Consider the following 27,879-nt stretch of genomic DNA (forward strand, 5'->3'; position numbering starts at 1 on the left):
GTTAGGTTAAAGGTTACGGGGAAAGTTGGGTTTAAGTTCGAACGTGAGGTAGTTATTGAGGCACTTTATCTATGGAATGAGCCCCGGACTATCAACCAGAAGATCTGGATTCTATGTTTCGACTTCTACTGCTAACTTGTTGGTTGACTTTGCCAAGTTATTTACTCTCTGAGTTCATCTCTCCTGTTTGTAAAATGGAGTAAACAGTGCATACTCCTCTTCAGCGCGCTGGGCTTAGAGCAGGAAGAGAAGGAAAGGAAAATCAGCGCTTTGTAAAGTTAAACGCATTGCGCCAAGATGAAGCAGTTACTCCATCACCCTGAGCTGTGGTCCCCCTTTCCAGATCCTTGTCTTCCTCCGTCGGCCTGGGGGCGCCCGCTCGCAGGGCCTCTCTATCCCAGAGCTCCTCTCTATGGTTTTCCCCTCCCGGACCGTGAAGGCTGGAGGGAGTGGTCACACGCCTTTTCCGCTTGTCCCCCCCCCTCCCCCTAGCCCACAGTCTCGCTGCCCCGAGCCTCCCGTGCCGGCGGGCCGGCCGGGCGGACGGGCGGGCGCGCGGGGGGCGCGGGGGGCGCGCGGGGGGCGGGGGGAGTTCCGGTTCCGGTTCTTTGTGCAGCTGCAGCAGCGGCTCCGGGAAAGATGGCGGCCCGGGCGGGTTTCCAGTCTGTGGCTCCGAGCGGCGGCGCCGGAGCTTCAGGAGGGGCGGGCGCGGCGGCTGCCCTGGGTCCGGGCGGGACTCCGGGGCCTCCGGTGCGAATGGGCCCGGCGCCGGGTCAAGGGCTGTACCGCTCCCCGATGCCCGGAGCGGCCTATCCGGTGAGTGCGGCAGGAGGAGGGGCGCGCTGGACGGGGGCGGGGCCGTGCGGGGGCCTGGGAGTGACAGGGGTGGGGGGAGGAGTAGGAGGGACTCGCCTGGGAGGGATTCGGGCCGTGAGTTGGGGTGCAGGGAGGTAGTGCGGGGAAGGGAAGGGAGGCAATTAGCATCCTCATCTGCTCCCAGGGGCATTGTTTTCTTGGGGAGTCAGGGTGTACAACCAGGGTGGACGAAGAAGTGGGGCGAAGCATGGGCCTGTGAGAGCTTGTGTGCAAAAGGGCCTAGGCAGCTCCAGCGCCCAGAGGAATACAGAAGGTGTAGCTGGCAAATTGAGGTCAGCTTCTGAGGAGACAGTAGCTGGCAGTACTCTCTGAGCAATTGTGGAATTAGAGATGTCCAATGCGCCAGATACAAAATAGACTGGGGAGAATTTGAGTGTAATCTAGCTGTCTTAGCTTTGGGGCTATATTTGAGGAAGCTCCAGTTATCTAGATTTCACAGAGATAGAGGGCTCTCCTCCCAGCCCACCACTGTGCTCCACCCCACCCCCTCAGCCTTGTTTCATTCAAAGAACTCAGGCCTCCCCCACTTTGCCTTTCTTGGTGGGGTTTGCAGGGGAAGCGATGACATCTCTGGGTCCTCTCCCCTGTATAGAGACCAGGTATGCTACCAGGCAGCCGAATGACACCTCAGGGACCTTCCATGGGACCCCCTGGCTATGGGGGGAACCCTTCAGTCCGACCTGGCCTGGCCCAGTCAGGGATGGACCAGTCCCGCAAGAGACCTGCGCCTCAGCAGATCCAGCAGGTCCAGCAGCAGGCGGTCCAAAATCGGAACCACAAGTAAGATGACCCCAGGGTGGAGGGAGGGAGGGAGGGAGGGAGGGAGGGAGGAGGCCTGTGAGGATGCAGGTGGTGGGAGTCCCTCAACCAAGAAGTGGTGGTGCTGTGTCAGCAGACGGTGCTCATTCTTGAAAATTCTTTGCGTTTTGGGGGGATGGGGGTGTCTGACTTGAGACAGGCTTTGCAGTTCCTTCACTTCACTATAAACGGAGGTGTGGACAGCCTGTCTTCATGTTCTGGCTAGTTCCATCCCATCCTGATAAGAGTGTTTATTCCAAACAGTGCAAAGAAAAAGAAGATGGCTGACAAAATTCTACCTCAAAGGGTGAGTCCAGGCTATATAGGTCTTCTTGAAGGTATGCTGAGCTTGAGAATAGAGGTGGTCAGCTCTAGATCCCAATGATATCTTTCTGCTCCTAAGATTCGTGAACTGGTACCAGAATCCCAGGCCTATATGGATCTCTTGGCTTTTGAAAGGAAACTGGACCAGACTATCATGAGGAAACGGCTAGATATCCAGGAGGCCTTGAAACGTCCCATCAAGGTAACAACGCAGGAGAGTGCAAGGCAGAGAGCCAAAGGAGAGGACGCGGGAACCTTCAGCAGGCTTGGGATGGGAAATCAAAGGCGTAGCACAGCTCTCCTTGGCATTTAAATTACATCTCTCCCTTCTGCCTACTAACTGAGAATTACATTAGAAGCATAAGAACAGAACAGCGAAGGGGGAGGGGCTTTTGATATTTCTTGCACCAGAAATACACCCTGTTGGTGTTTTTGCTACAACTGCTCTGCCACCTTGGGAACCTGGCAGCTTGCATGACTCCGTCCATCTGACATCCTGGTGAATGCACTTGCACTCAGGCCAGTGGCCTGTACTCTTCTTCTAGGTGGAATCTCCATCCACCCACCCCAAGGACTGGGTAGACAGTAAGCCAGTCTGTTAGGAGTCATTTTCAGGTTTGGGGAGACCCTTGTCTTCAACATCAAACCACTGAAGCCCCACTATCAATCCTGTTTCTGCCTTCCTCAGCAAAAACGGAAGCTGCGAATTTTCATTTCTAACACTTTCAATCCGGCTAAGTCAGATGCCGAGGATGGGGAAGGGACGGTGGCTTCCTGGGAGCTTCGGGTAGAAGGACGGCTCCTGGAGGATGTGAGTTCAAGGTCCACTGTGGTCGGCATTTAGGGTGGGAGCTGCTGGGAACAAGCAGTATTGTCTGGTTGGCAGGAAGCCTGACTGGTGCTTACGGCTCCTGTTGGGAACAGCAGGGAGAGGGTCACTGTGTTCCCTGTACTAAAATACAATGGTTCTTTGTTTTTGGCTCCCATGGCTTGGCCCCCTCTGTGGTATCATATCGAGAACCTTCTTGTCGTGGGATTTGATTTGTCGTTTACCTCCTTCCTGATGCTGCTAGCCATTGGACTTGGCAGTATCTGCAGATTTTTCAGTTAGTTTTTTTTTTTTTTTTTAAAACCAAGTGAGTTTGCACTTAGCATTTGGGCCATGCTTTCCTCTCTGAGTCCTTGAGGTCCTCGATCTCCACTGTGGCATCTCCATCTTCCCAGCTTCCATTGGAGACATTTCACAGTTTACGTGGGGTAGATTTCTCTGACAGGCTCTTCGTTGCTTCATGGGAACATCGGCTGACTGGTGATAGCCCCCAAACTTCCCACCCCAGAAGCTCCTTGGAGAAGCTCACCTGCCATTTCCTTATACTCTCTGGCTCTCTATTTTTAGCTGTTCACAGGCGAGCCAGCATGAATGCATTTTTCAGGAGAACCAGGGCTGAGTGTCAGAGCCTCCTTTTTCTCTGTATAGGTCCGGTCCATCTCCCGGTGGTGGCATGTGATCCAAATAAAGCTGTTTTTGTTCTGGCTTTTTATTACCTGTGATTCATTTCCCCTGTAGAGTCAGACTTTTCTCTGTTTAGACTCGCTTTATTATGTGCAGAGGTTTGGCTTAACTTGCCCCATTTCCCTTGGGGAAATGAGGTGGGTACGTCAGTCACCCTGTATGTGTTATAGGCTGCTTCTTCAGGGTTCATTGCTACTGTGACTTGTTCAGTATCCACAGGCAGCTACCTTGCCATCTCCTAAGAGGTTCTCAGAAGACATTTCTGAGTTTTTTTCCCATTGCTTTTGTGGGTTCCTTTATTATGGGACTTTGTTTTGGGGAATTTCTTCTGGCCTTTTCTAACGTGACCTCTCCTCTCTCTCCTCTAGTCAGCCTTGTCCAAATATGATGCCACCAAACAAAAGAGGAAGTTCTCTTCTTTTTTTAAGTCCTTGGTGATCGAACTGGACAAAGACCTGTATGGGCCAGATAACCATCTGGTGGAAGTGAGTAGTTCTGTCCTCTAGGCTTTGCTTTGACTTTATGACTGGAGGATGATGGACTTGGGAGCCAAACATTAATGTCTAGGGAAAGGGGAAGGTATGAATAAAGGGTTACCCCAGGTGTACAATTCCTCCAACGCAGTTTGCACGTTGGCCTCCAGGTGGCACTAGCTGTTCAGTTCTGGTACTGTTTGGACCCAAGAGCTTTTGCAGTCTGACTTGTCCCACCTTTTAAATTTTACTATCTTGGTTGCTGCCCCCACTTTCAAGGGAAATTCTGATGGAGGCCTCTTACAGATGCCAAGCCATCTCTGCATCTTGCTTATTAAAAATGGTGAGATGTAGTTATCCACACACCATTCAACCTTTTTCCTGGTGACAAGTGCTGTGATTAAGGGGATTAACTAAGGGTTCTAGTCCTTGTGCCAAGGCTACTTTTACAGATCTGGGACTTGCTTTTGGTTCCTGCTCTGTTTAGATTCACATTCCAAATCATCAAAAATTTTTATGGTAATGCCTGGTTACATAGTGTTCTGAAGACTATGTCAGCAACAGTATTCTTTGGGATATAGTCAAAACCAGAATAAGACAGTCCAGGGCTCCAGGTGAACTTAACCTGCTCCTTTCTTTGCCAGTGTAGCTGCAGCCCCTTAACCTCAACCACTAAGAGACATGGGAAGGTCTTTACCATCTAATAAGGGAAGTAAGTCATAGAATCAATAGAAATTTGTAAATATATTGAACTTAACTTTATAGCAGTAGAGCATAGTGGCTAAGAACGTGGACTGTAGAATCTGACACACCAGAGCTCAGATAGCAGCTCCACCACTTATTGGCTGTTGACGTTAGGCAGCTTACTTCACTCTTCTAAACATTAGTTTTCTCATCTGTAGAATAGGTTTAATGGTGCCTATCTCGTATGGGTGTTTTGGGGATTAAATGTGATAATCCAAGTAAATGTCTTAGAATACTCCTGCACATAGTAAGTACCCAATCGATGATAGCTATGTTATTTTACTATACACATGTATATTATCCATTTTTGTGGATAAAATTATCACTGAAAGATCAGGCTAATTTAAATGTGACCCTGAGCAGTCATAATGAAAAAGTCAGTCGACTTATAGACAGGAATCCCAAAGTCATGTGCAGTTTTTTAAAATGTCTCATGCTGTTGCTCTTCTCCAGTAGCTTCAGTAATCAAAGTTGAATATTCAGTCATTACAGAAGCTCTTCCCTCCCACTCCAGCTCTTCCTCTGGGAGAGCACCCCCTGACATCTTCCTCTCTGTAGTGGCACAGGACCGCCACTACCCAGGAGACAGATGGCTTCCAGGTGAAGCGGCCAGGAGACGTGAATGTACGGTGTACTGTCCTGCTGATGCTGGATTACCAGGTATTCTGTGTGATGTGAGGGGGTCCAGCTTTCACAGCCACATCCCATCAGCAGTCTGACATTTAAAGGTTTAAGTCTAGTTGTGGGTAATTTGCCGCCAGACTGTTGCCTCCCTAAATATAGGGATAGGGTCTTGGTCATTTCTGAGTTCCTGTTAGTGTTCTTCTGCCCCAGGGAAAGCACCGCATTAATGCCTGTTGACTGGCTTGAATGTATGGCCATGCCAGGCACCTCATAATGCACATAGACTCAGCTCATTAGCTTCATCCCAAACTCTTTGGTTCTCTGTAGCCTCCTCAGTTTAAATTAGACCCTCGTCTGGCTCGGCTGCTGGGCATCCACACCCAGACCCGTCCAGTGATCATTCAAGCACTGTGGCAATATATCAAGACGCATAAGCTCCAGGACCCACACGAGCGGGAGTTTGTCATCTGTGACAAGTACCTCCAGCAGGTAAGAAAAGGACCCATTCTTTTGCTCAAGTCCACTGGAGCACTAATTGTGCTCTTAGCTGCTTCTCCTCTTTCCCGCAGATCTTTGAGTCTCAGCGTATGAAGTTTTCAGAGATCCCCCAACGGCTCCACGCCTTGCTTATGCCACCAGAGCCCATCATCATTAATCATGTCATCAGGTAAGCATGTGTGTGCAAGGCAGTGGTGTGCTGGAGCTGGCTTGCACCAGCTGCACAAGTCAGTTCTCAAAATCTTCAGGGATTTTGCAAGCAGGTTGTTAAACACAGTCGTTATTTAAGGTTAAATTATACAAACTTGCAGTTAAATACATTATATTAGAAATAAGAGTAATATATACTCAAAAATTCATCATCTCTGAATTATTATATTAGTTTACTGGTGTTTGTATTATCGAGGTTACTTCTGTCTGTTGTGTCTGTATGGTGGAAATACCATCTAATGATGTGCTACTGCACATCCCTTCCCAGCTCCTTGATCAGTGATGTAATGTTGGCATCTTGAAATCAATCATGTCGAGAATATTTAAAACACAGAAATCAGCAAATGCTACAAGTCAGGGCTTCTTGTTCTTGTTCTTGTTCTTCTTCTCTTTTGGAGAATCAGTTATTAGACATTTACCAGCTCATCACTGATGAGCTACTGTCTTTTCTCTGGGTGGTAGGACATTCCAAGCTGAGACTCCAACTCCATTACCTCCATCTGCTTTCTGCTCAGAAGATGGATGAGCAGGGCATCTCTAGGCAGATATGGAGTGAAGGAAGGCACCTTCTCCTCAAAGCAGCATGTCTTCTGGCTGGATGTAGTCTTTGCCTTCTTTCCCTTATTCCATATTAATTAGCCTTCCTTTCATTAGACCCTGAAGCATCATCACTCAGCCAATAGTAACTCCTACAACCTATACACTGGGTCAGTAGAAGCTAGTTTGTCCCGTATTCATGGGCTTAAAGTTAGGCCACTTTTTATTTTGCGTGGTATGTGTTTTATTTGAATTCATTTTCAGGGTCAATTTTAGTTTAATAGGGGGAAAGATGCAGAAGATACTGTAGTGATGGTCTCCTTGTGGGGAGGGAGAAACTTACTTTTCATTGGATATCTTTTGTAACATTTGAATTTTTACCATTGAGTTTTTAAAAAAAATTAACTCTGTTGAGGTTTATATGCAATATATTACACCCACTTAAAATAAAATTTGATGATTTTTGGCAAATGTATACATCCTGTAGCTGTCACCACAAGGAACGTACAGAACCTTTCCGTCACACCGAAGAGGTCTCTTGTGCCCTTTTGCAGTCAGCTCCTTGCCCTTCAGTCTTAGACCATCTTTTTGACCCTGTGTAATTAGGTCTTAGGGGACAAGCCCTTTACCAGGCCCCTTTGGTTTCCTCCCCAGTGTTGACCCGAATGATCAGAAAAAGACAGCTTGTTATGACATTGATGTGGAAGTGGATGATACCTTGAAGACCCAGATGAATTCTTTTCTGCTGTCTACTGCCAGCCAGCAGGAGATTGCTACTCTAGACAACAAGGTAGGGACCATGCCCTGGGTAGTTGGGTGCCACCAGCCCTCTGTCACAGCTTCTTGGCTTCTTTTGATTCTTGATATTCATTCAAAATGTACTGCCACCCAGTAAATGCTAGGCACTCTGTTTGGTGCTGGTTGGAGCCAGACACACATGAGTTCTGATCCTTGGCTATACCTCTTAATAGCTTTGAGCCTCAGTTTCTGATCTGCGAAATAGAGACCATAATACGTATTTTTATAAGGTTGCTGTGAGGATTAAATGAGACAGTGTATGCAAAGACATGACATTGTATCTGGCACATAAAAACAAGTGGCAGCTGCTGCTCCTATTGTTATTAGCGATACCATTATCAGACATAGTCCATGCAAGTAAAGCCAGAAAGGCTCTGGGAACACAAAGGAGAACAGGGAGGCCTTCCTGGAAGAGCTGATGCCTCAACTAAATCTTGAAGGACGACATGGGAGTCAATGAAAGGGGAGAAAGGAGGATGGTGCTTAGGGGCTTGGGGGGCAGAGGCCATTCCAGAAAGAGGGAGCAGGGTATATGAAGGCCCAAAGATGAGCAGAGAGCCTGGCATGTTCAAGAAGTACAAGCTGCTTACTGTGTTAGATAAAGCTCGGGGTGCTGGGGAAAAGAAACTGGATAAGGAAGCAGAATCCTCGTCATGAAGCAGCTTTGCGGGGAAAACTGGTTTAGACTTTGTCCTGAAAACTGGAGGGCCTGGTGCTCTTTGCATTTAGAATGATCACTGGCAGGATGGTGGGGAGTGAACTGTAATGGGGGCAGATGTGGAGGAAGGAAGCCCAGTTAAGTGGCTGGTGCAGTGATGCCTGTGAGATGTGTCGAGGGCCTAAACTTACGGTCCTGACAGTGAGGATGGAAATGAGTAGGTAGATTTGGAAGGTGTTAAGGTGAATTTGCAGGGATTTGGACACTGGATGGAGACAGTGGTGTGAGGTGTGAGGGAGAAGAGGCATTACAACGACCCTCAGGTTTTCAGCTGAGGTGTACAGTTGTAGTTATTCAGATTGGGAACAGGAGGAGAAGCAGGTATTGGGGAAAGGTAGTGTATTTAGTTTTGGAGAGTTTAAGGTGCCTTGAGATGTCAAGCAGGTGGATTGGTTGGAGTTTGGGAAATGGATTCTGGTCTGCAGACTGGGGACTCATTACCTTGTCAGTGGTACTGGAAGACATACAAGTAGATGAAACCGCCAGGAAGAGTATAGAGAATGAGAAGAGGACAAAGAACAAAACCCACGGACCACAGCTTTTGAGACAGCTCTCTGTACCACTTCTTTTCTACCTGAGAGTGTTTCAGGACCCATTTATGCTGTGGATTAAATGTTTAGCATGTAGCCTCATCCACAGTGGACATTGTGGAGACTAAAAGGAAAACTTCCCTCACGTGGGGTGTATAGAGACACGGTGCATATCACCTGCTAAGCGAATGCCGAGCGCCTGAGCAGGTGGGGCAGCAGTGCCATTTGTGGGCTGCACTCTGTTCTTAGGTTGGCAGCGGCACAAGAAGTCACACACTGCCTGCCATTTAACTTTGCATTTCCCCAGTGTGAAAATGTTACGAGCTTCCTTCTTCCTTTCAGATCCATGAGACGATAGAAACTATCAATCAGCTGAAGACCCAGCGAGAGTTCATGCTGAGCTTTGCCAGAGACCCTCAGGGTTTCATCAATGACTGGCTTCAGTCCCAGTGCCGGGACCTCAAGGTAAAGAACCTGGGACAGGTGTAAAGAGACTTAGATCCGTGAGGCATACATTTGCTCTGTTTCCGTAGCATGAGATGGAGAGCCGGGGGGAAGTGAGGGACCAGACTTTCTTTAGTGTGTTCCAGGGCCCATTTTACAATTAAGTAGGGAAATGGAGGTGGAACCATCAAGTGTTTATCTAGTACTTACTATGTGCTGTCACTGTGCACCGTATTGGAGGCGATACAGAGTGGAAAACTTGATCTATTTCAAAGTAGCACACATTCTGTTCAGAGAAACCATGTTACTGTGATTTAAAAAGTAGTAAATCATGTAAGACATTATTGGAACTCACCAGTATCAAAAAGGTAATACAAAGGAGAACGGAGATTGATGAGGCTAGAATAGCTAGGGAAGGCTTCATGGAGAATTTGGGATTTGAGTTATATCCCAGAGAGGGGAGCGCCAGAAGCTCAGGCAGGAAGGTAGGAAAGAGCGCAGAATGTGTGAGATGTGTCCTCAGTGCTCGCCTGTTCTGTGGTTATTGACTGCAGGTAGCCCGAGAAGAGGAGCAAGGGACAGGGGGTGCCTGAAAGGATCCCTGAACAAGGGAATGACTTGTTGACAGCAGAGGCGACTTTGGGTGTTGTTTCAGTGGTTTGCTAGGGCCGCCATAGTAAAGTACCACAAGCTGAGTGGCTTAAACAAGGGAAACGGTATTGTCTCATGGTTCTGGAGGCTAGAGTCTGAAATCAAGTTGTCAGCAGGGTTTGGTTCCTTCTGAGGGCTGGGAGGGAGAGTCTGTTCCAGGCCTCTCTCCTAGCTTGTGGTAGCTTCAGGCATTCCTTGGTTTGCAGATGGTGTTCTCCATGTGTCTTCATATCATCTTTCCTCTCTGCATGTCTGTCTCTGTGTCTTAAGTTTCCTCTTTTATAAGGACACCAATCATACTGGATTAGGCCCACCCTAATGACCTTATCTTAGCTTGATCATCTGCAGAGACCCTATTCCCAGATAAGGTCACATTCACAGGTACTGGGAGGGCTAGGATTTCAACATCTTTTAGGGGATACAATTCAATCCATAACAGATGCAAGAAAGGAAACCAGTCTCTTCTGTGTCTTCCCCCTCCCATCTCCCTCAGACCATGACTGATGTGGTGGGTAACCCAGAGGAAGAGCGCCGAGCTGAGTTCTACTTCCAGCCTTGGGCACAGGAGGCCGTGTGCCGATACTTCTACTCCAAGGTAGGCACCTGGGGTGCACAGGAGAAACTGACAAAAGGCAGGGGGTCTGCACCCTTGATGGGGGTCAGTGGTGTTAGGTACCAGCTTCTGGTTTGTCTCATCTTCCGCTCCCTCCACTATTTTCTCCTTAGGTGCAGCAGAGACGACAAGAATTAGAGCAAGCCCTGGGAATCCGAAACACATAGGGCTTCTCCCACAGCCCTGATTGGCTGCACCGATTTCTTTATTGGGGCCCTGTGCTGCCTGCCTCATAGCACCTGCCTTGGTCTTGCTTGGGGCCTTCCAGGGGATGCTGTTGGTTCTAGGACAACACCAGAATGAAGAGGGTCTCACATGATACCTGTTACCCTCTTCTTCTCCCACCCCATCCCTTCCTACCCCCAGCTTCCCTTTGCCCCACAAAGTTCCCATGTGCCTGTACCCTCCCCTGGTCTGCATAGGACCTCTAGATAGTATTAGAGAGAGAACCCGTAGTGGTAATCAGTGCATTGAATGGATTGGGCCTAAGGCCAAGTGGTCTTCAAGGGGACCAGCTACACTGATCCTGCCCTTCAGAGACCCAGGAGGTGGGAGCTTTAGCCCCTTCTCCGAGACTCAGGCCTGGGGGCACTCTATAAGCTAGTTGATCTCGGCTTTCCTGATAACAGAATCCAGTTTCCTACCTTCCCTCCACAGGTTTGGAGCAAACTGTCCCTTCACTTGTTGCCCTCTAGCACTAGAGGAATCCTGGTTCTTGGGCTCCACTGAGCCCCAGGTCAGTCCGCAGCCCTCTGGATTGGCCTGCTGACTCAGTGCTTCTCTTACTCCCTCGTAGGGGGTCCACATCAGTATTGGAGTTTGTTCTCTTAGTATTGCTCCCTCTCACCACACTCCCTGTAGCTGCTTCTTAGGATTCCCTCCTACCTGTCCTAACCCAGGGCATTTGAGTGGGGGAATCTTGCCTTTCCCTGTCAGAGCCCCAAGGGCCCTCACCTAGGGTACTGTCATTGCTGGCAGAGGCTGTTCCTTCCTGCTGTTGCTTGGAGGTGTGACTCATTCATTCATTCCACCCTGCCTCCCCCATCCTTTCATGGAGAAACAGGCCTAAAATCAAACGGGTAAAAGCCCTGGGCCATCCCTGTCTTCCTGTCCCTTGTCTGCCCAGTTGACACCCACTGGTGACTTCTAGGGCACTGAGGAGTGAAAGCGCCTAGGGCTGGAGAATAGCTCTGAGTTGGGTTTGTGACTCTTCCCTCTCCCTGCCTCACAGGATTGTGACTACCCAGCCCCTGCCCTCAAAAGCTTCAGACCCCTCAGGTAGCAGCAGGACCTTGTGATCTGGGCCCCTTGCAACTGAGATAGTTTTGCATCTTTCCAGGAGAGCCTCAAATTCTTCTTCCAGGTTGTATCACCCCTGAGTTAGCATGTCCCAGGCTCGCAGACTCAACACAGCAGGGTGGGAGACAGCTGGGCACAGAGGGGGAATTCCGTTCAGCATGGGCTCTAAACCCGCAAAACTGACAAAGCCCCTGCTTCCCCACCCCCTCCTCAGGCTTCTGCGAGCACATGCCCCAGCCCTGTATCCCTGACTGTCCCACACTGGGAACAGCAGAACTTCCTCCCTGTCTTCCCCTTCCTGTCATTATCCCATCCCTCCCTTGAAAGGTTCTCCCCAGAGTGACACTGGACAGACAGCCTCTGTCCCTGGGGCTGGAACCATGAGAAGGAAGCTCAGCACTCCTCCACAGTGTCCCTGAAGATAACTTTTTATTAATTGAATTACTATGTTTTTTTCATGGACCAAAATTTTTTTTGTACTGTCTCCTTATCGATGTCACCCAGTTTTAATAAAAGAATCTTCTGAAGGATGGGTCCCCCTACCTACTGATGGAGAGCTCTTCCCTGAGCTTTCTTCTTCGATACCATTAGCCATGCTCATGGTGTTTGTTCATTTTATTTGACAGATATTTGTTGAGCACCTGCTGTATGCCAGCTGTGGTTCTAGGCACTGGGGATATGGTGAAAAACAAGATTTCTACCCTGGGGACCTCAGGTTCTCACCTTAGAGCTTGTTCTGTCAGCCCCAGTGCTCCAAGCAGGCCAGGTGCTGGTTGGGAGTAGTGGGCTTCATCACTGGATCTGAGAGTCCTGTCCTCAGTTCCCGTTAAGGAAGATTCTAACAAGACAGTGGCACTGCCATTCTCTCCCTTGTCCTTCTGAACTCCCCAGGGCACCTGCTGGCTCGAGGGTGCTGTCCTTGGGTACCTGTGGTCCCTTACACTTGATGAACTTGAGCCTCCTCTAGGATTCCCAGGGCTCCTGTCTTCCTGCGGGCCAGCGCTGTGTGAGGACTGAAGACGTTTGTGGTCTGTGTGCCTGCCATTCTTTAAGGTTCCACTTTCTCAACCCCGAGTAAGATTTTAGTTCCTGAGAGTGGCGTGGAAGTGCTGCACTGTCATCCTCGTGCTATGGACAACCGAGCCTTCACTGGTAGAGTTGAGAAGACTTTGCTCAGGATTGGGTCCCATTAGCAGAAGCATGAAATTCTGCTGCAGTTTCCATCATATGCCTGCTTCCCACCTGGTAGTTCTTTACTTTCCTCCTTTGTGCCATTATCTAGCTTGGTTCTACTCAAGAAGGGGGTTTAGAACACAGGGTGAAGGCAACTACATTCCAAAGTTGTAGTTAAAAAATTAACTTTTGCCTCCATGCATGTGAACACTCAAGTATTGCGTATATGCAGTCAAACCCACCAAGGATACAACCACTATTCCCAATCTGGAATGTGGCAGTTTATCAGACTTGAGTGGGGAAAGCAGAAGAGTGTGTGTGGGTGATGATAACTTGGGAGTGGAAACAATTGATGTCAAGGACATTGAAATGGCATCTGTTTTCACCCAGGCTAATTACATGTGTAATGAATGGCTGATGAACCATTATTAATTTCAAGCAAATCTGCAGTTTGCTCTTGGGAAAAGAGCCCTAGTGGTACAGATAATTGGCCTGTGACAGGCCAGTTCTGAATCTCTGCACACTCTTTATTCCTATATAAATGAACAAATTCTTTGTCTCCATACTACTTTAAATGATCGTAGGGACAAAAAGATGGAAGCATTTAGGCAAACACAAGAGGTTATTTTATGCACAAACATCCGTTCTTTGGGGTTCTCATCCTGTGTGCCAGGGACAGAAGCATTCTTTCTCTTCCATCACCCATAATCAGTGGTCCCAGCCGGCAGCCTGGCACTGGTGCCTTTGTCGCAGTGCCAGTGCAATAACAGTGGTCGTTGGGGGGGCTGGCTCTGTAGTAGGCATAATTTTGTTCCTAAGAGAAACAATCAACTGCTGATTTCACGTATGTTCCCCTAAGGGAACTCCCTGGCCATGGGAGTAGAGTATGGTGGGCTTTTTACCAGGCAGTCCTTAGAAGTTAGGAAACCATTTCTCCCCAGTCTTGACCTCAGGGCCACTTAACCCTTACCCAGTGATTGCACACAAACTCCCCTCTGGCCCAGTGCTTATCACTGTTTGCAGCCAGCAGCAGCCCAGGGGGATGGAAACACCCACTCAGCAGTTGGCCCGGCCAGGAGGTCAGCACGTGAGCACACAGTGCTATCTGCTTTCCAGGCCAAGGTGCACAGACAGCTGGAGTGTAAGGGGCCTTTGCCCCACTCTCCACATCAGCCTAGAAACTAGAGTTCCCCCTCGTAGTTAAACAGGTTGCTGTGGGCGATGCAGAGCCCTGAACTGCACTGTGCGTCCCTTCCATCCTCCCTCCCCCCAGAAGCGCACACCCCACTTGCTCTTGATTACAGCATCTGAGACCACAAAGCTCTACAGAGGTCACAACTGCCCCAGGTCCTGCCTCCCTTCCCTTCTGGCTTCTGCAAACTAGCCACTAACCTGAAGGCGCCCCTAGTGTGGGGTTAGCCTGGAAACCCAAGAAAGAAGTGAAGGAAGCTCAGTACCTCTCAAGGACAGTGAACACTTGGGCTGCCTTCTTTTCTCTCCTATCCTCCTCCTCAAGCCCAGAGTCTGCAAAACACCTGTGGGCCACTTGGCATCAGAGCCTCCAACTTTGGGCTTTCCTGCCCCCCTTCCTGGGAAACATTCAGGTGAGGAGAGGCCCACTGGTGTGCTTTGTTTCTTGGGCCCTTGGGGTCTTATCCTTGGGCTGGGTTGCCCCCAGAGCAGGTCCTTACCTCTTACGTGCTCTTATTTAAAGGGGCCACACCCACCCACCTCACTCACCCACAGCCCTGCAGTGGGGCAACATGTGACCCGTCATCGCCAGAGGATGAACCCATAGAGCAGCTTTCTGGGTCCTGGGGGGGGACAAGTGGGGCGGTTCCTACCTTGGAAAAGAAGGCATGCCTGGATCTGCTGCTGGGACTGAATACAATTTATTCCAGTGCTAGGGGACGGGAGTGGGGGGGGACCGGGCACTCGCTCCTTATCTGGGCCCGGTCTTGGCAGAACTTAAAATGAAACCATTGCGGAGAGGGAGGGGTTGAGGACCTGGGCTGGGGCCGAGGGAAGCAGCGTGCCAGCACCGTCAGCGGGCAAACCTAAGAGGAAAAGCAGGCCTGGTCTCGGCCCCATTCCTGTTCCCCACCTGTCTCTACCCTTTTCTTCCCTTTCCCTGGCCCTGCCAGACTCTGTCTCCCTGGGCGCCCGCCTCCCCTCCCCTGGAGGGCGGGGCTTGGCGGCACCCACGTGTGTTGGAGTTATATGCTCCCAGCCGGCAGAGGAGCTGGGGAGAGTGGCACCCAGCTGGTGGCCCAGGCAGCGAAGCGGCACCATGGCCGGCAAGAAAGTGTGCATTGTAGGCTCTGGTAACTGGTAAGCGGCTCTGTCAAGGAGTACTGGGGGGGGGGGGGGGGGGGGCGCCCCGAAGTACACAGGGGGGTGGGGGGGGGGGGTTGGGGGGGAGGGGGGGGGGGGGGGGGGGGGGGGGGCGGCTCCCTCAAGTATACAGGAGGTTAGGGAGGGAGGTTTGGTGGGCAGGAGGCAGTCGGTGGGGAGGAAATGCCTCCAGCTCCTGGCCCACCCCTGTTGCTGTCTTCTCTGCCTACCCCGGCAGGACAGACAATGCCCAGACCGCTCCTGGCCCTTGCGTCTCGGGCAGCAGCACCTGTTCGCCACGGGAAGGGAGCCTCCAGAGTGCTCCCTGCCTGAAAGGCTGCCTGGGTTAGGGGGTGGGGGGGGAGATCAAGAGGCTGGCCCCCTTCTCCAGCAGCAAAGTGTGAGGGAAAGGAAACTGAGTCTCCTTTCTACTGCTAGGTCAGGAGAGACGCAGCGTCACGGGGAGGGGGTGACAAGGAAGGTGGCAGGTAGATAATCCAGTGGCTTCTGTGACATCCTGAGGGGGAGCACTGTCCCCTCCCGCCACTGTTCCTCTCTCACGCCCCCGCTCCTCCACTTTCTGTGCTCCCCCTCCTGCCAGGGGCTCAGCCATCGCCAAGATTGTGGGTGGCAACGCAGCCCAGCTGGCACGCTTTGACCCACGGGTGACCATGTGGGTGTTTGAGGAAGACGTCGGGGGCAGAAAGCTGACAGAGGTCATCAACACACAGCATGAGAATGTCAAATACCTGCCAGGGCACAAGTTGCCCCCCAATGTGGTGAGCCCCAATGCCCCATAAGAAGGGAGAGGGAAGTGGAGGGGGTGCTTCCTGCTGGGAGGGGGCCACTTCACGTGCCACCTGTACTTGAGAAGCATCTCAGGAGGGCTACTCCAGGCACAGGGCGTCCCTGGGCACAGCCCCCAAACTGCTCCCCTGAGCACTTCCTGGGACTGGGGAGAACCTGAATGCATCCCCCTGCATCTCCACCCCACCCCGTGGGCTTCCAGGCAGGAGAGGGACGGGGAGAGGATGAGGAAGTTGGTCTCTGTGGCAACCAAAGACAGGTTCTCTGGCCCCCAGACTTGGAGTCTGGGTAGTGCCTGCCTCGGGCTCTAACCCTGTTACTCATTCACTGGGTTATTAGTAGATGTGGAGACTGCTCCTTGGACTTAAGGTCTTTGGTCAGATCCATGTGGCTTACTCCCCACCTGGAAAGGGGGAGCAGGAAAGACAGCAGGAAGACTGGGGCTCTCCCTTCCCAGTTGGGAGCCCTAAGGAGCAGGGTGATGAAATCTCACTTGGCCTCTTCCTCTTGCCAAGCCCAGACCTCCTTTGGCCTCCCTCACTATCCCACAGCCAAGGGCTAGGAGAGTGCTAAGAGGAGGTTTCCAGGAGTCCTCAAGAACCCAGGACAGCTGGAACCTAGAGGGAATGATGGCTAGGCGGAAGGAATAGAAGTGTCTTGTTCCTCCAGGTTCAGCCCTTCCAGATTCAACCCCCAAACTGCCCTCCTTCTTCCCCACCAGCCTCACCCTGTCTCCTAGATCTCCTGCATGGGGCTCCACAGGGGCTAGAAGCAGTCCGTCAGGCCCATGAACACTGGTCACCCCCACAGGTGGCTGTCCCAGATGTGGTCCAGGCTGCAGTGGATGCTGACATCCTGATCTTCGTGGTACCCCATCAGTTCATCGGCAAGATCTGTGATCAGCTCAAGGGCCACCTGAAGGCAGACACCATTGGCATATCTCTTATTAAGGTGCCAGGGACACCCTCCTGTGGATGGGGATGCAGCTAACTGCTGTGGGGCTCAGGGTGGGTGAAGTGCGACAAACAGAAAAGAGCAGAAGTAGGCCAGGAGTTTTCTGAAGAGAGGAGCTGGCTTTGGGGAAGCTTGAGAAACAGATGCGGGGGGCCACTGGGAAGGGGAGGTTGGTTGGGGAGTAGATAAGAGATGAGTTTGGAGGCAGATGTCTTGGGGAGTTTAGGAGGTGTACAAGGGATGCCTAGGGGATACAAGAAGTGGGCTTGTTTGAGGAGTTGAGAAGGGAAGCTGGTTTGGAGCAGTGGCTGGGATGGAAGTTGGTTGGGGGTACTCAGGAGTGGGCTGTTTAGGGATGTGGCGGGGATACATTACCTTGGAGAAGTAGGTTGTGGAAGGAGAGTTTTCAGATGGATTCGTTTTCACATGTTATCTGCTCTCCTCACAGCTAGCTTTGGCTGCACTGGAATAGGGGAGGACCTTTGGGGAGGGACATTGATGAACAGTGAATTTGCAATGGGCAGGATTTCTAGGTGGGAAGCCCTCAGTTGGGGATAAAAGGCACCTGGCCTGAGCTCCATCCTGTGCCCAGGGGGTAGACGAGGGCCCCAACGGGCTGAAGCTCATCTCTGAAGTGATTGGGGAGCGCCTTGGCATCCCCATGAGCGTGCTGATGGGGGCCAACATTGCCAGCGAGGTGGCTGATGAGAAGTTCTGTGAGACAACCATTGGTGAGACCCCACCACCCACATAGATAATGCAACTCCAGTTACATCGCCTCCCCAGGCTATATTCCCCACCCACTTAGCCATCTTCTCCCCATAAGGCAGGTGAAGGAAGAAGATCCCAGCATCAAAGGTGAGGGGAGTTGGGGCACCCCTACGGCAAGAGCTGTAGGTCCTGCTTAGGGCAGTTGTGGGAAGAAGAGTCAAGAGTCCCTTCTTAAAGCCTTATCCCCTCCCTACTTTAGGCTGCAAGGACCTGGCCCAGGGACAGCTTCTGAAAGAGCTGATGCAGACACCCAATTTCCGCATCACGGTGGTGCAAGAGGTGGACACAGTAGAGCTCTGTGGGGCCTTAAAGGTGAGAGGGCTTCAGAGGCAGCTATGGGGTGGGGAGAAGGCCCTGAAAGAGGGCCTGGCTTAGCTGTACAAGGTTGCTGGGACTCCAGACACTCACTGCCCTTCCCCACCAAGTCTCATACACATGGGAAGAAGGGCAGAAGCAAGGCCAGGCTCGCTCAGGTCTGCCGATTACTTACCATCAGACATTGGGCTTCCTTCTTCCTTTCCCCTATAGCCCCTTGTGGGACATCCCTGTCCCTGGCTCCAAAGGTTGGTCCAGGGGGAAGAGGAGATGCCCAGGGGGAGCACTCAGGCTAATGGGAGATAAGACGTCCAGGACACCCAGACGGATTGATGGCCAGAACTCTGGATCCTGGACAGACCTATGGATGGATATCGGGGGCATAGAACAAAATAGCCGTGGTTGGGAGGGCGAGGTAGAAGACTGGTTTTCAGGAAAAGTCCTCAAGGATGGAGTATAGGGCAGGGCTGGGGAGCCGGAAAGCACAAGCCCAGGCTAAAAGAAGGGAGTGCAGCAAGTGGGAAAACCAAGAGGTGAAAATAGTTGAGGAGCCCACCCACCTTCCTTCACTTATTCAGTGAGCGTGTCATGGCTGATGGGAGGGGCACGAGGCAGGTGCCGAAGGAGGGGATCCTTTCTCACCCGTGACTTCACTCTTCAAAGAATATAGTGGCCGTGGGGGCTGGCTTCTGTGATGGGCTGGGCTTTGGCGACAACACCAAGGCGGCCGTGATCCGACTGGGGCTCATGGAGATGATCGCTTTCACCAAGCTCTTCTGCAGTGGCCCTGTGTCCCCTGCCACCTTCTTGGAGAGCTGCGGTGTTGCTGATCTCATCACTACCTGCTACGGAGGGCGGAACCGCAAGGTGGCCGAGGCCTTCGCCCGCACAGGAAAGGTGGGCCCTGGGGAGAATGAAGAATGGAGGGTGGGCCCTGTAGGTGTTCAGGGAGAGGAACGTGGCTCGAGGCATCTCTTGAACACAGACATTAAGATTGTTGGGAACATTCCCAGCCTTTCTTTCCTCTTAAGACCCACCTCCTCCCAGAGTCCCAGACTCTCTGTCTCACACTGACAACCCTCCTCTCCCATTTCCATTTGCCTGTCCTGTTTTCTTCACAGTCCATTGAGCAGCTGGAGAAAGAGATGCTGAATGGGCAGAAGCTGCAGGGGCCCCAGACAGCCCGGGAGCTACACGGCATCCTCCAGCGCAAGGGCCTGCTGGACAAGTAAGCGTCTGCCCCAGCCCCACTGATGGAGGGAACCACCGACAGAAGTGCTCTCCCCATTCATCATCTTCCTGAACCCTCCTCAGTCTGTGAAGTGGGCAGACAGAGCCTAGAGCTTGGCCAGGGTCTGGTATGCCCGCTGTCCCCCAGCTCGTTCGTTGTCTTTGAATTCTTTCCAGTCTAGTGCTCTTTATACCACATTGCTTGGACCCCTCTGCGTGGCCGCTCTCTGTCCTTTCCTCCTTGTCCTCTGCTATGGGGGTGGACAGGAATAAGCTCCTCTGACTGTTCTGCCTCTTTGTCCATCACCCTCAGTCTAAGCTGCTCCCCCAAGGCCAACCCTTTTGTTCCGTGAATCCTGTCCTGGGTGCTGAGGTGTGAGGAAGAGGAAAGTCTCTGCTTCAAGGTGCTCCTTTTCAGGGAGCACAAGACAGCAGGGGTGATGGGCTGATCAGAGCAGAACTCGGTTGATCTGGGAAAGAATCCTAGAGCAAGACAGTACGAAACAGGCTCAGAAGATCGGCTCGCGGCTGGTCAGGGTAAAGCCTCCTGGTAAAGGGAGCGGCCTGGGCAACAGGCTGGGAAGAAGGAAACTGGCATTTATTGAGCACCTTCACATAATTCATAATCACTTCTTCACTACTTTGTTATATTGACCCTGTTTTACAGCTGATGTTACTGAGGCTTGCCTAATTGGAACAAAAAGTTCATGCCAGGGTTCAATACCATAGGGAGCAGGGCAATAGAAACCTGACCCTAAACCCCGGGGCTAGGAAATACACATTCTCAGCGATGGGAAATTGAGAGCCAGAGTCTGCCTGAGCTCCAAGGCGGGAGAGTAGGGAGTGGAGGGTTAGGGGATTTGCCTGGAGGCCCAGCTGGTTCTGTCCTTCCCCATTCTAGGTTCCCTCTGTTCATGGCTGTGTACAAGGTATGCTACGAGAACCAGCCAGTAGGTGAATTCATTCGCTGCCTGCAGAATCATCCAGAACATCTGTGAGCAGGGCTGGGGCCCAGGCCAGGCAGCCTCTTTACCCCAGCGGAGACAGGCAGAAGCTTGGGGTGCCTGGCCACCACGATCTCTGGGACTCCCCACACAGTAGCGTCTTCTCAGCTTTTCACTGGAGGACAGGTGCCTGTGGGCCCGGCCACCTGCCTGGAGATCTTGAAGCACAAGCAGCCCGCAGCCTCCTGCCACCTCATCGCACCAGAAGTGGAGTTGCCTAGTCCCTCTCCATATGTGGGGCTTTCTCCCTGTCCTCTGGGAGGGGTAGAATCAGCCCCAGTGCTGCCTGCTTTGAGTATGTGGGGGGAGGAGGGGAGGGGAGGGAGGCAAGGCAAAGAGGCCTCACACAGACCAGGACTGCTGTCCTCAAGCCCAGTTAATGGCTAAAGAAGTACCTCAGCTGCAAGAGGGATGAGGTGAGGGCTGCAGGGAGGGGTCTGGGCTTTTGGGCTGATGTAGACCTCTGCCAGGCCCCACATGGCATCAATGGATCTCTGTTTGTTCGCAAAATACAACCCCCTTCTAGCTTCTCCTAGAAACCTCAGCTTCTTCTGAGGTTTCCTCAGAAACCTCTGGTCATCCCCTTCCCCCTCCCCCAGGCTGCCTGGCACCAGAGTTGCTGCCACGCTGGCATCTCTGGCCATGGGGCTTGTCATTCTCTCCTGGGACTTCCCAGTTCCTAGTTCTTTGCCAGCTCCACCCCACCATGTGTGACCTTTCCAAGGCTCTCTCACCCTCCCTGCCAGCACCCTCTCTGGGGAGCAGAACTTAATCTGCTGACAGAGCTACACCTCTTCACAGCAGGCTCAGATCACTCTACTCCCTGTGACCTTTGTAATTGCCCTGCCTCCCTTCTCAGGAGCTCTAGTGGGGGGAGGTGTCAGCTGGGTCCCTCCTGCTGCTATCTCCCCAGGACATCTTGGATCCACCCCTTACCTCCTAAACCCTGTCCCTAGTTCTCAGCTACCCCCAGAGCAGCCAGGGCAGCTAACCGGTTCCTGTATCTGCAGGCCAGGGAGCCAGAGAGTGGGTAAGGGAGGATGAGCAGGTCCTCATCTCTGTGGTCTGAATTCCAAGGCCGGCTCTCCTTTGTCACCTGAAGGCCTTCTCATGAGGTACTGACTACTTCAGCACCTCAGGAGCTGGGAAACTCGTGGAGGAGGAAAAAAATTCAAGCCTCCGTACCAGCTGGGGTGAGGGAAGAACAGGAAGGGGAGGAGGGAGAGGAGTGTGCTTTGCAGTGGCCTTGCTCCAGGATGGAATGGCAGCCGGAGAATGTCACCGGTCAGCAGCTTGGACCCCTGGCTATAAATAGAGGCCGAGGGCTCCTGTCACATCCAGCAGAGGGTCTCAGCTTCCTGTGTGGCAGCATCTGGCATGCTGTGGCTCTGGCCAGCATTATGTTAACCCTCCCTTACTCCTGGACAAACCAGGGAGGCAGGCTCCTCTCAGCCCCTAGCCCCTGAGAAGTCAGTCTTACCAGTGAAGGGCGGAGCTGCCTGGATCAGACAGCGAGAGTGAGGGGCACAGTCACCCCAGATCTGGCTGGGCTCAGGAGCTGCTTCCCCAGGAGGTCAAAGTCGGGGCAGAAAGACAGCTCCCTTCCCTAGGCTGCAGCTGCGACCCTCTTAGATAGTCAAAAACCTTTGCCTACTTTTTTTTTTTTTTGCTGTACGCGGGCGTCTCACTGTTGTGGCCTCTCCCGTGGCGGAGCACAGGCTCCGGACGCGCAGGCTCAGCGGCCATGGCTCACGGGCCCAGCCGCTCCGCGGCATGTGGGATCCTCCAGGACCGGGGCACGAACCCGTGTCCCCTGCATCGGCAGGCGGACTCTCAACCACTGCGCCACCAGGGAAGCCCCCCTTTGCCTACTTTTGCTCACTCCACAATTAACTGAATCTGAGGCTTTCGAACAAGGCTTACTTGTCTACCTAATAAAGCGTGGTTTTTGCATAAACAAATTAGGGAAGGGCGCTTAAGTGCATGTGGTAGGGCGTATGCATGTACATGTTTTCACTCATGCCGGAGGAAAAACGAAAAAAGGAAAAGAAATCCTTCGTCGATCATTCCAGCCACTCCCGGCCCCTTGCAGGGGTGCCCACGCAGTCCCCCTTCCCCCAAATGGCACCCCCTCCCAACCCCTTCCCGGCGCTTCTTTGGGGCTTTATCAAGCCGCCTGCAAGCGGGGAGGTCACATACGGGACAGAAACATTACGGAGATTCGACCCTCGCGCCTACTCCGTGGCCATGGTCAAACCTGCCGCAATCCTCGGCGGTCCAAGCCTCGCAGGGCGGGTCGGGTTCCTGAGCTCGGCTGAAGGCCTGCCCAGGGTAAGAGGGCAGCTCCAGGCTGTAGGGGCCGCGCAGCCCCCTCCAGAGGGCGGACTCCGAGAGAACCTACCCAGCTACCGGAGACGTCACCGCGCCGCAGGCTGGGGATTGGCCGGCTCTCTTCTGTGGTGACTGAGTATCCTAAAAGTTCCCGTTCCAGAGTTTGGGTCGCCAAAGACCCTTTCTCAACGGAGAATGACTACAACCCCCAGAAACCAACGGGCCTCTCCGAAAGGAAGGCTCGTCTGAGGATGCGTAGTAAGGGCGGCTGACCCGGAAGCCGGATGTTCAAAGGCAGCAACCAGTCGGAGCTGCAGCCGGCGCGGGCTCTCGTCTCGGTGGGCGGGGTTATGCTGCGTCTGGCGCGAGGGGCAGTACCTCGCGTCGGGAGCGCAATCCTAGAGCTTTAGCGGAGCGTGGGGGTGCGAGAAAGGGTGGCGTTCCGCACCAATAGCGCCTCAGCGTTCAGGGTTGTCCCTGGGCGGTACCCTCACTCTTCTGGACCCGGGTGCTGCTTCCGGCTGAGCTAGGAGGTCGCGCAGGCAGGAGGCCTCGGTCGGAAGGGAGGGAGCGGCAGCATCCAGGTACGGCGTCTGCCAGGCCCGAGCCTGGGCCGCCTGTCCGCAGAGGCGCGCCCGCTCGGGCCGGCCTTTGCTTTCCGCATCCTCCCACGCCCAGTCTTCGGGCTTCGGCGCCCTTGAGGTTGCCGCGTACCCTGTGCCGCGATCTGCGCCGCTTCCAGCCCAGCTAGCTCCTTGCGGCTGTAGGTTCCTGTCACACCGTGACTGCCACCGCGCATCTCGGCCCTCCACGCTCTGACTCCAGTAGCTCTGACCCTTCCTTGTCTTGCAGTCCGCTGCGCCCTGAAATGCAGCTTTCCCGGGCACCCTTCCTGCTTATCGATTAACTGGATCCGCTCCTTTGCTGCTTTCAATTCCTGGAATGCTCTCCCCCTCCCTCTTCTATACCGGTGTAAATCCTGCCCACCCTTCTAAAACGACAGTTGCCCAACCCCCACACCCCCGTCCCCACCTTTCTGCTGACTTTCCTTGAGCCTCCACCTTGTCTTTGAACTCTCAAAACGCCTCTTCTCTTCTGGTCACCGGCGTCTTCCACTTCGTCTAACAGAATTTTGGGTGCATAGCTTATCCCCATCAGACCATAAGCTCCTTTGAGACACAAGCCATATTCTCTGCAGCCTTTATAGCACGAGTAAAAGGTAGACAGATAAGTGAGTAAATCTAAGCTGAGGTGGATGGATCCATTTGAGGAAATGAGTTTTCCAGAGGAGAGACCTGAGCCTTGAGGTCCTCCCATGTTTAGGGGGCAGAAAAAGAGAAAAGAGCCACAATCTGAAAAGGTTTTTGCAGATTGCACCCCTATGTCATTTCCATTATGGTTCTTGTTTTCTTTTTCCTGTTTTTCTGAAACCTTCAGTCTAACCCCATAAAAGACCCAGCCTTGAGCTTTATTGAGAAAATGGATGTCCCTCAGATGAGAATGTTCTCCTGCTAACCTCAAAAGTTTTCTTCATTTCCAAGGTTAATCCTTCTACCTGGGCTTCTAATTTCATCTTTTCCTGGGCCATCCTAGATTTTGTTCCATCCCATCCACCTCACTTTTATCCTCAGTTTAGCCACGTTTCTTCTCCTCTAAAACATAGTCATATCTCCTTATCAATAAGCAAAACAAAACTAGAATTTACTTGACCTTGTTACCTTTTCAGGCTGCTGCCCTATCACTCCTGTTCGCTTAACCAGCAAATCACAAGAATATCAATTCTTATCTTTGGGGTGAGAGGGAGTTATGATCCTTCTAATAATCTGTTTTTCTGCGTCCTAGAAAAAATGCACAGACACGTGAACCTCGCGGGACGGGGTTCATGGGGCCTGCTGGGGCTCTGGCTAAGAATCCATGCTTTTTACTTAATGCCTGTTCCAATTTAGTGCATTAAATTGACTTCTGTCCTAGGTTTACCTGTGATCTGGTCACCTGTTCCCATCCAGTGATCCCATCTGACCAGTTTTCATGGCACTTTACAGTAGTGTTTCCCAATTTTTATTCTGGCCCAGTACACCCAAAGATACAGCATACCTCTGTCAGTGGTAGTGACTTGATACAGCAGTGATTTTCAACCACTGTTGTAGTTAAATGAAAATGCATCCCAGATGTTTCTGGAATTTCCTACCTGTTTTCTTTCCGTAATTGTTTTCTTTCCGTAATTGTTTTCTTTCTTCAAACTGGCGTTCCCTTGGCCTCTTTCTCTTGGGTTTTATCATCTGTTTCAGTGACACTTGTTACTTCCATATGTATCCGTAGCCTAGCCTCTCTCCTAGGATTTGTTCCAAATTTGCATATCCATGTGCCTGACAGACATCATCACATGAATATTGTATTAAGCATCTTTTCTTTCTTGTTTTTTTTGGAGGGGGGCTGCGTTCGGTCTTCGTTGCTGCGCGTGGGCTTTCTCTTGTTGCAGAGAGCGGGGGCTTCTCTTCGTTGCAGTATGCGGGCTTCTCATTGCGGTGGCTTCTCTTGTGGCGGAGCACGGGCTCTAGGCGCGTGGGGCTCAGTGGTGGTGGCTCGCGGGCTCTAGAGCGCAGGCTCAGTAGTTGTGGCGCACGGGCTTAGTTGCTCTGCGACATGTGGGATCTTCCCGGACCAGGGATGGAACCCGTGTCCCCTGCATTGGCAGGCGGATTCTTAACCACTGCGCCACCAGGGAAGTCCCTTTATTGAGCATCTTAACTTTAACATGTCCAGTTCATGATCTTCTTGACTGATGCTTATTGACACCACCATCCCCCTACACACATAGTGACACACACCTGTTTCTTCTTTCTTCTATTAGCAGTATCCCACTCCATAAAGTTTCCTCAGTTGTTAACTTGGAGATATTTTCAGCTTTGCCCTAGCCCATTCAGTTAATAAGCCTTGTTCTACCTCTAGAATAACTTCTTCATCTGTCTTCTGTTTTTCCATTGCCCTGCCTTAGCTCAGGATCTGTGAAAAGTTTTTGTTAATTTGAAAATAGGAGAAATCTCAGGTTGGATTAGACAAGTGAGGAAAATGAGGTTCTAGAAAAATTTCATCTGTCAGTAGATCTGTCAGTCTTCTAGGCAAGATATACTATCCTGTCCTTCTTCCTCCAGCCCTGAGAAGAGGTGGTCCTATAACTGGTTAGCATCTGGCCAGGGTAATGGGGGATAGGAGGAGAAAGAATAAGTGAGGGGGAGGTTGAAGGCTGCAGGTCTCTTTGCTGGGAGCTTGTTTATTACCTTAGTGTCCTGCTCTGTGTGTATATGTGTGTTCTTTTTGTTTGTTTTTTTTAAATAAATTTATTTATTTTATTTATTTTTGGCTGCATTGGGGTTCTTCGTTGCTGCACCCGGGCTTTCTCTAGTTGCCGTGAGCAGGAGCTACTCTTCGTTGCGGTGCGAGGGCTTCTTGTTGCAGAGCACGGGCTCTAGGCACGTGGGCTCTAGAGCGCAGGCTCAGTAGTTGTGGCACACGGGCTTAGTTGCTCCGTGTCACGTGTGTGTTTTCTTACTGTCTCACAGCTTGGGGTCCTTTCAAACCCCAGATAACCTGAATACAACCCTTTCTCATCTTGTCCCTGTGCCATTTGGTTTTCTTCCTCTGACCTTATTTAATGTCACTTTCAATAGTCACTTGGAATTATGATTCAAGGAAGCTGTGCCTCAGTTCAGTGTGGGATCTACCCTCAGGGACTGGCTCAAAGGCAGTGTTCAGCCCATGGGACTTACTCTGAGAAGCACTTAGATGTCACACCCTACCCCTGACCCCCTCAACCAGCTAACCTGAACTTTTCTCCTTTCATATTCTTGACTTTTAAGAAAGAAGTTATTCTCACTAACTTCAGTCTTTTAATTTTAATTCCCTCAACAGAGAGGAGGCTGAGAATATACATTCATAGTCCCAAACTGAGGAACGTTTTGTTCAAGATGAGAGATTCCCATTCTAAACTTTCTCTTGTTCCCTGGCTCAGAATGTCCAGGGAAATGTCCAGGGAACAGTTAAGTTGGAAGTAATTTATCTCATGCAAATGTGAGTTAATTTGCTGGGGACACAGTAAGTTTCATTTTAGCCCTTGGGATAGGTTCTTGTTTTTATGTTTGGAATTCAAGATTAATGCTGTAGAAGGTTATGTCTAACTGAAATAACATAAACATACTGTTGGCACTATTTCAAGTATATTATGGCTTAAACAGATGCTTGAAGACTAACCTGGGAACCTTAGCACCATAAATAAGATGGTTTTATGGGAAAACAAATTGGATATTGCCCAGAAGGCTCCCATTCGGTCCTCCTACAGAGAATAATTCACTGCTAATGTTTAATCTCTGGCTACTTCAATAAATTCCCTACTAGCCAGAAAAACTGATGTATGCCTAAAGTAATATACCAATTAAGAACATTTCTGGGTGGTCCATACCAGTCATGTCTTTCCATAAACATGGAGGGTCAGGTGTTAGCTGTAATGTCATTCAGATACACCTGGTTCCAGCTGTGTTTCTGTATCTCGTATGCAGACTTTATTTGCCCTTTTGAATCTTAAGACTTCCCAAACAATATCTTCCAGTATAAGACTGCATATGTCTAGGGGCCATTCAGAATAGAGTGCAGACAAACTGAGAAGTTATAGAATGGTCTTAAACAGGTAAGTGGGCTGGGCAGATGAGGCCTTATCCTTGGGTCTAAATCTAGTCTGTCTTTGTAGGGGACAACATGCCAACTGCCAAGCAACTAGCCGACATTGGCTACAAGACCTTCTCCACCTCCATGATGCTCCTCACTGTTTACGGGGGCTACCTCTGCAGTGTCCGAGTCTACCACTATTTCCAGCGGCGCAGCTCCCAGCGCCAGGCTGCAGAAGAACAGAAGACCTCAGGAGTCCCGTAGAACTGGGGGGCTTTTTTCCTTGAGCAGAGAGACCTGAGGCATGTTGTGGAAAGACCTCACCTGCAATCATTTCTGAGTCAAGAGGATCAGGGCCTTAATGGTTTTCGAACTCTGCTGGGAAAAAGTGCCCATGTTTTTTCTGGTACAGTCAGTTTGGAGAGGCTATTGAATCATAACAGGAATGGGAGGGTGAGGCACACCTACAGACATTAAATATTTTGCCATGTCTGTGTCTTGGTGTTTTTGTTTACTTGAACAGGGTATGGACTACAGAGGTGGGGTCTTGACTACCAGTTTTCTAGTCACAGACTGGATTTCCATATCTTGAGCTCTTAGCACCCATGAAGTAGGGGATATACAGTTCTAGGAGTAGTAATCTCAGCTCTC

At 51.3% G+C, this 27,879-nt stretch overlaps 3 protein-coding genes and 1 long non-coding RNA gene across 9 annotated transcripts; 3 read left to right on the top strand and 1 right to left on the bottom strand.

The window, feature by feature from the left end:
• The first annotated feature begins 421 nt into the window (after positions 1 to 421).
• On the top strand, positions 422 to 12,192 carry SMARCD1 (SWI/SNF related BAF chromatin remodeling complex subunit D1). Of its 3 annotated transcripts, none has more exons than XM_027106237.1 (13): positions 426 to 816; positions 1,469 to 1,656; positions 1,939 to 1,981; positions 2,078 to 2,200; positions 2,687 to 2,809; positions 3,880 to 3,996; positions 5,287 to 5,388; positions 5,680 to 5,841; positions 5,922 to 6,019; positions 7,252 to 7,387; positions 8,986 to 9,108; positions 10,232 to 10,333; positions 11,583 to 12,178. In XM_027106237.1, exons 1-13 carry the CDS (start codon positions 640 to 642, stop codon positions 11,631 to 11,633), a joined length of 1,545 nt encoding a protein of 514 aa, XP_026962038.1. In that variant the 5' UTR covers positions 426 to 639; the 3' UTR covers positions 11,634 to 12,178. The 3 variants fall into 3 exon arrangements, with proteins under 3 accessions (XP_026962039.1, XP_026962038.1, XP_026962037.1); XM_027106236.1 differs by having other exon boundaries at positions 429 to 816; positions 10,465 to 12,192; XM_027106238.1 differs by lacking the exon at positions 2,687 to 2,809 and having other exon boundaries at positions 422 to 816; positions 10,465 to 12,177.
• Positions 12,193 to 13,430: 1,238 nt separating this feature from the next.
• Positions 13,431 to 18,763, bottom strand: LOC113620431 (uncharacterized). Its single transcript, XR_003432767.1, has 5 exons — positions 18,647 to 18,763; positions 18,180 to 18,365; positions 17,294 to 17,398; positions 16,692 to 16,879; positions 13,431 to 13,637 (listed from the first exon to the last, which is right to left on the bottom strand). It is a non-coding gene; the product is annotated as an uncharacterized LOC113620431 (long non-coding RNA).
• Positions 13,631 to 21,329, top strand: GPD1 (glycerol-3-phosphate dehydrogenase 1). 3 transcript variants are annotated; one of them, XM_027106241.1, is made up of 9 exons: positions 13,631 to 15,154; positions 15,596 to 15,645; positions 15,759 to 15,936; positions 16,775 to 16,915; positions 17,511 to 17,649; positions 17,889 to 18,001; positions 18,668 to 18,901; positions 19,126 to 19,232; positions 20,136 to 20,770. In XM_027106241.1, exons 3-9 carry the CDS (start codon positions 15,829 to 15,831, stop codon positions 20,230 to 20,232), a joined length of 939 nt encoding a protein of 312 aa, XP_026962042.1. In that variant the 5' UTR covers positions 13,631 to 15,154; positions 15,596 to 15,645; positions 15,759 to 15,828; the 3' UTR covers positions 20,233 to 20,770. The 3 variants fall into 3 exon arrangements, with proteins under 3 accessions (XP_026962042.1, XP_026962040.1, XP_026962043.1); XM_027106242.1 differs by lacking the exon at positions 15,596 to 15,645 and having other exon boundaries at positions 14,232 to 14,427; positions 14,968 to 15,154; positions 20,136 to 21,329; XM_027106239.1 differs by lacking the exon at positions 15,596 to 15,645 and having other exon boundaries at positions 18,776 to 18,901.
• Positions 21,330 to 22,962: 1,633 nt separating this feature from the next.
• COX14 (cytochrome c oxidase assembly factor COX14) lies at positions 22,963 to 27,720 on the top strand. Of its 2 annotated transcripts, XM_027106244.1 has the most exons (3): positions 23,002 to 23,153; positions 26,479 to 26,637; positions 27,311 to 27,720. In XM_027106244.1, the coding sequence occupies exon 3, from the start codon at positions 27,319 to 27,321 to the stop codon at positions 27,490 to 27,492; it is 174 nt and encodes a 57-aa protein (XP_026962045.1). In that variant the 5' UTR covers positions 23,002 to 23,153; positions 26,479 to 26,637; positions 27,311 to 27,318; the 3' UTR covers positions 27,493 to 27,720. The 2 variants fall into 2 exon arrangements, with proteins under 2 accessions (XP_026962044.1, XP_026962045.1); XM_027106243.1 differs by lacking the exon at positions 26,479 to 26,637 and having other exon boundaries at positions 22,963 to 23,153.
• The last annotated feature ends 159 nt before the right edge of the window (positions 27,721 to 27,879 follow it).

Source organism: Aethalodelphis obliquidens, unplaced genomic scaffold (assembly GCF_003676395.1).
Source record: "Aethalodelphis obliquidens isolate GAN/ISIS:26980383/991018 unplaced genomic scaffold, ASM367639v1 scaffold8, whole genome shotgun sequence".
Lineage (NCBI taxonomy): Eukaryota > Metazoa > Chordata > Mammalia > Artiodactyla > Delphinidae > Aethalodelphis > Aethalodelphis obliquidens.

Bases quoted from the DNA above. Each gene is read 5' to 3' on its own strand.
- SMARCD1 (XM_027106236.1), top strand. From the start codon at position 640: ATGGCGGCCCGGGCGGGTTTCCAGTCTGTGGCTCCGAGCGGCGGCGCC. The intron at 817-1,468 runs GTGAGTGCGGCA...TCCCCTGTATAG, and splicing joins TGCCCGGAGCGGCCTATCCG to AGACCAGGTATGCTACCAGG. The intron at 9,109-10,231 runs GTAAAGAACCTG...CATCTCCCTCAG, and splicing joins CCCAGTGCCGGGACCTCAAG to ACCATGACTGATGTGGTGGG.
- GPD1 (XM_027106242.1), top strand. From the start codon at position 15,114: ATGGCCGGCAAGAAAGTGTGCATTGTAGGCTCTGGTAACTG. The intron at 17,650-17,888 runs GTGAGACCCCAC...TCCCTACTTTAG, and splicing joins GTTCTGTGAGACAACCATTG to GCTGCAAGGACCTGGCCCAG. The intron at 18,002-18,667 runs GTGAGAGGGCTT...CACTCTTCAAAG, and splicing joins AGCTCTGTGGGGCCTTAAAG to AATATAGTGGCCGTGGGGGC.
- COX14 (XM_027106243.1), top strand. From the start codon at position 27,319: ATGCCAACTGCCAAGCAACTAGCCGACATTGGCTACAAGACCTTCTCC.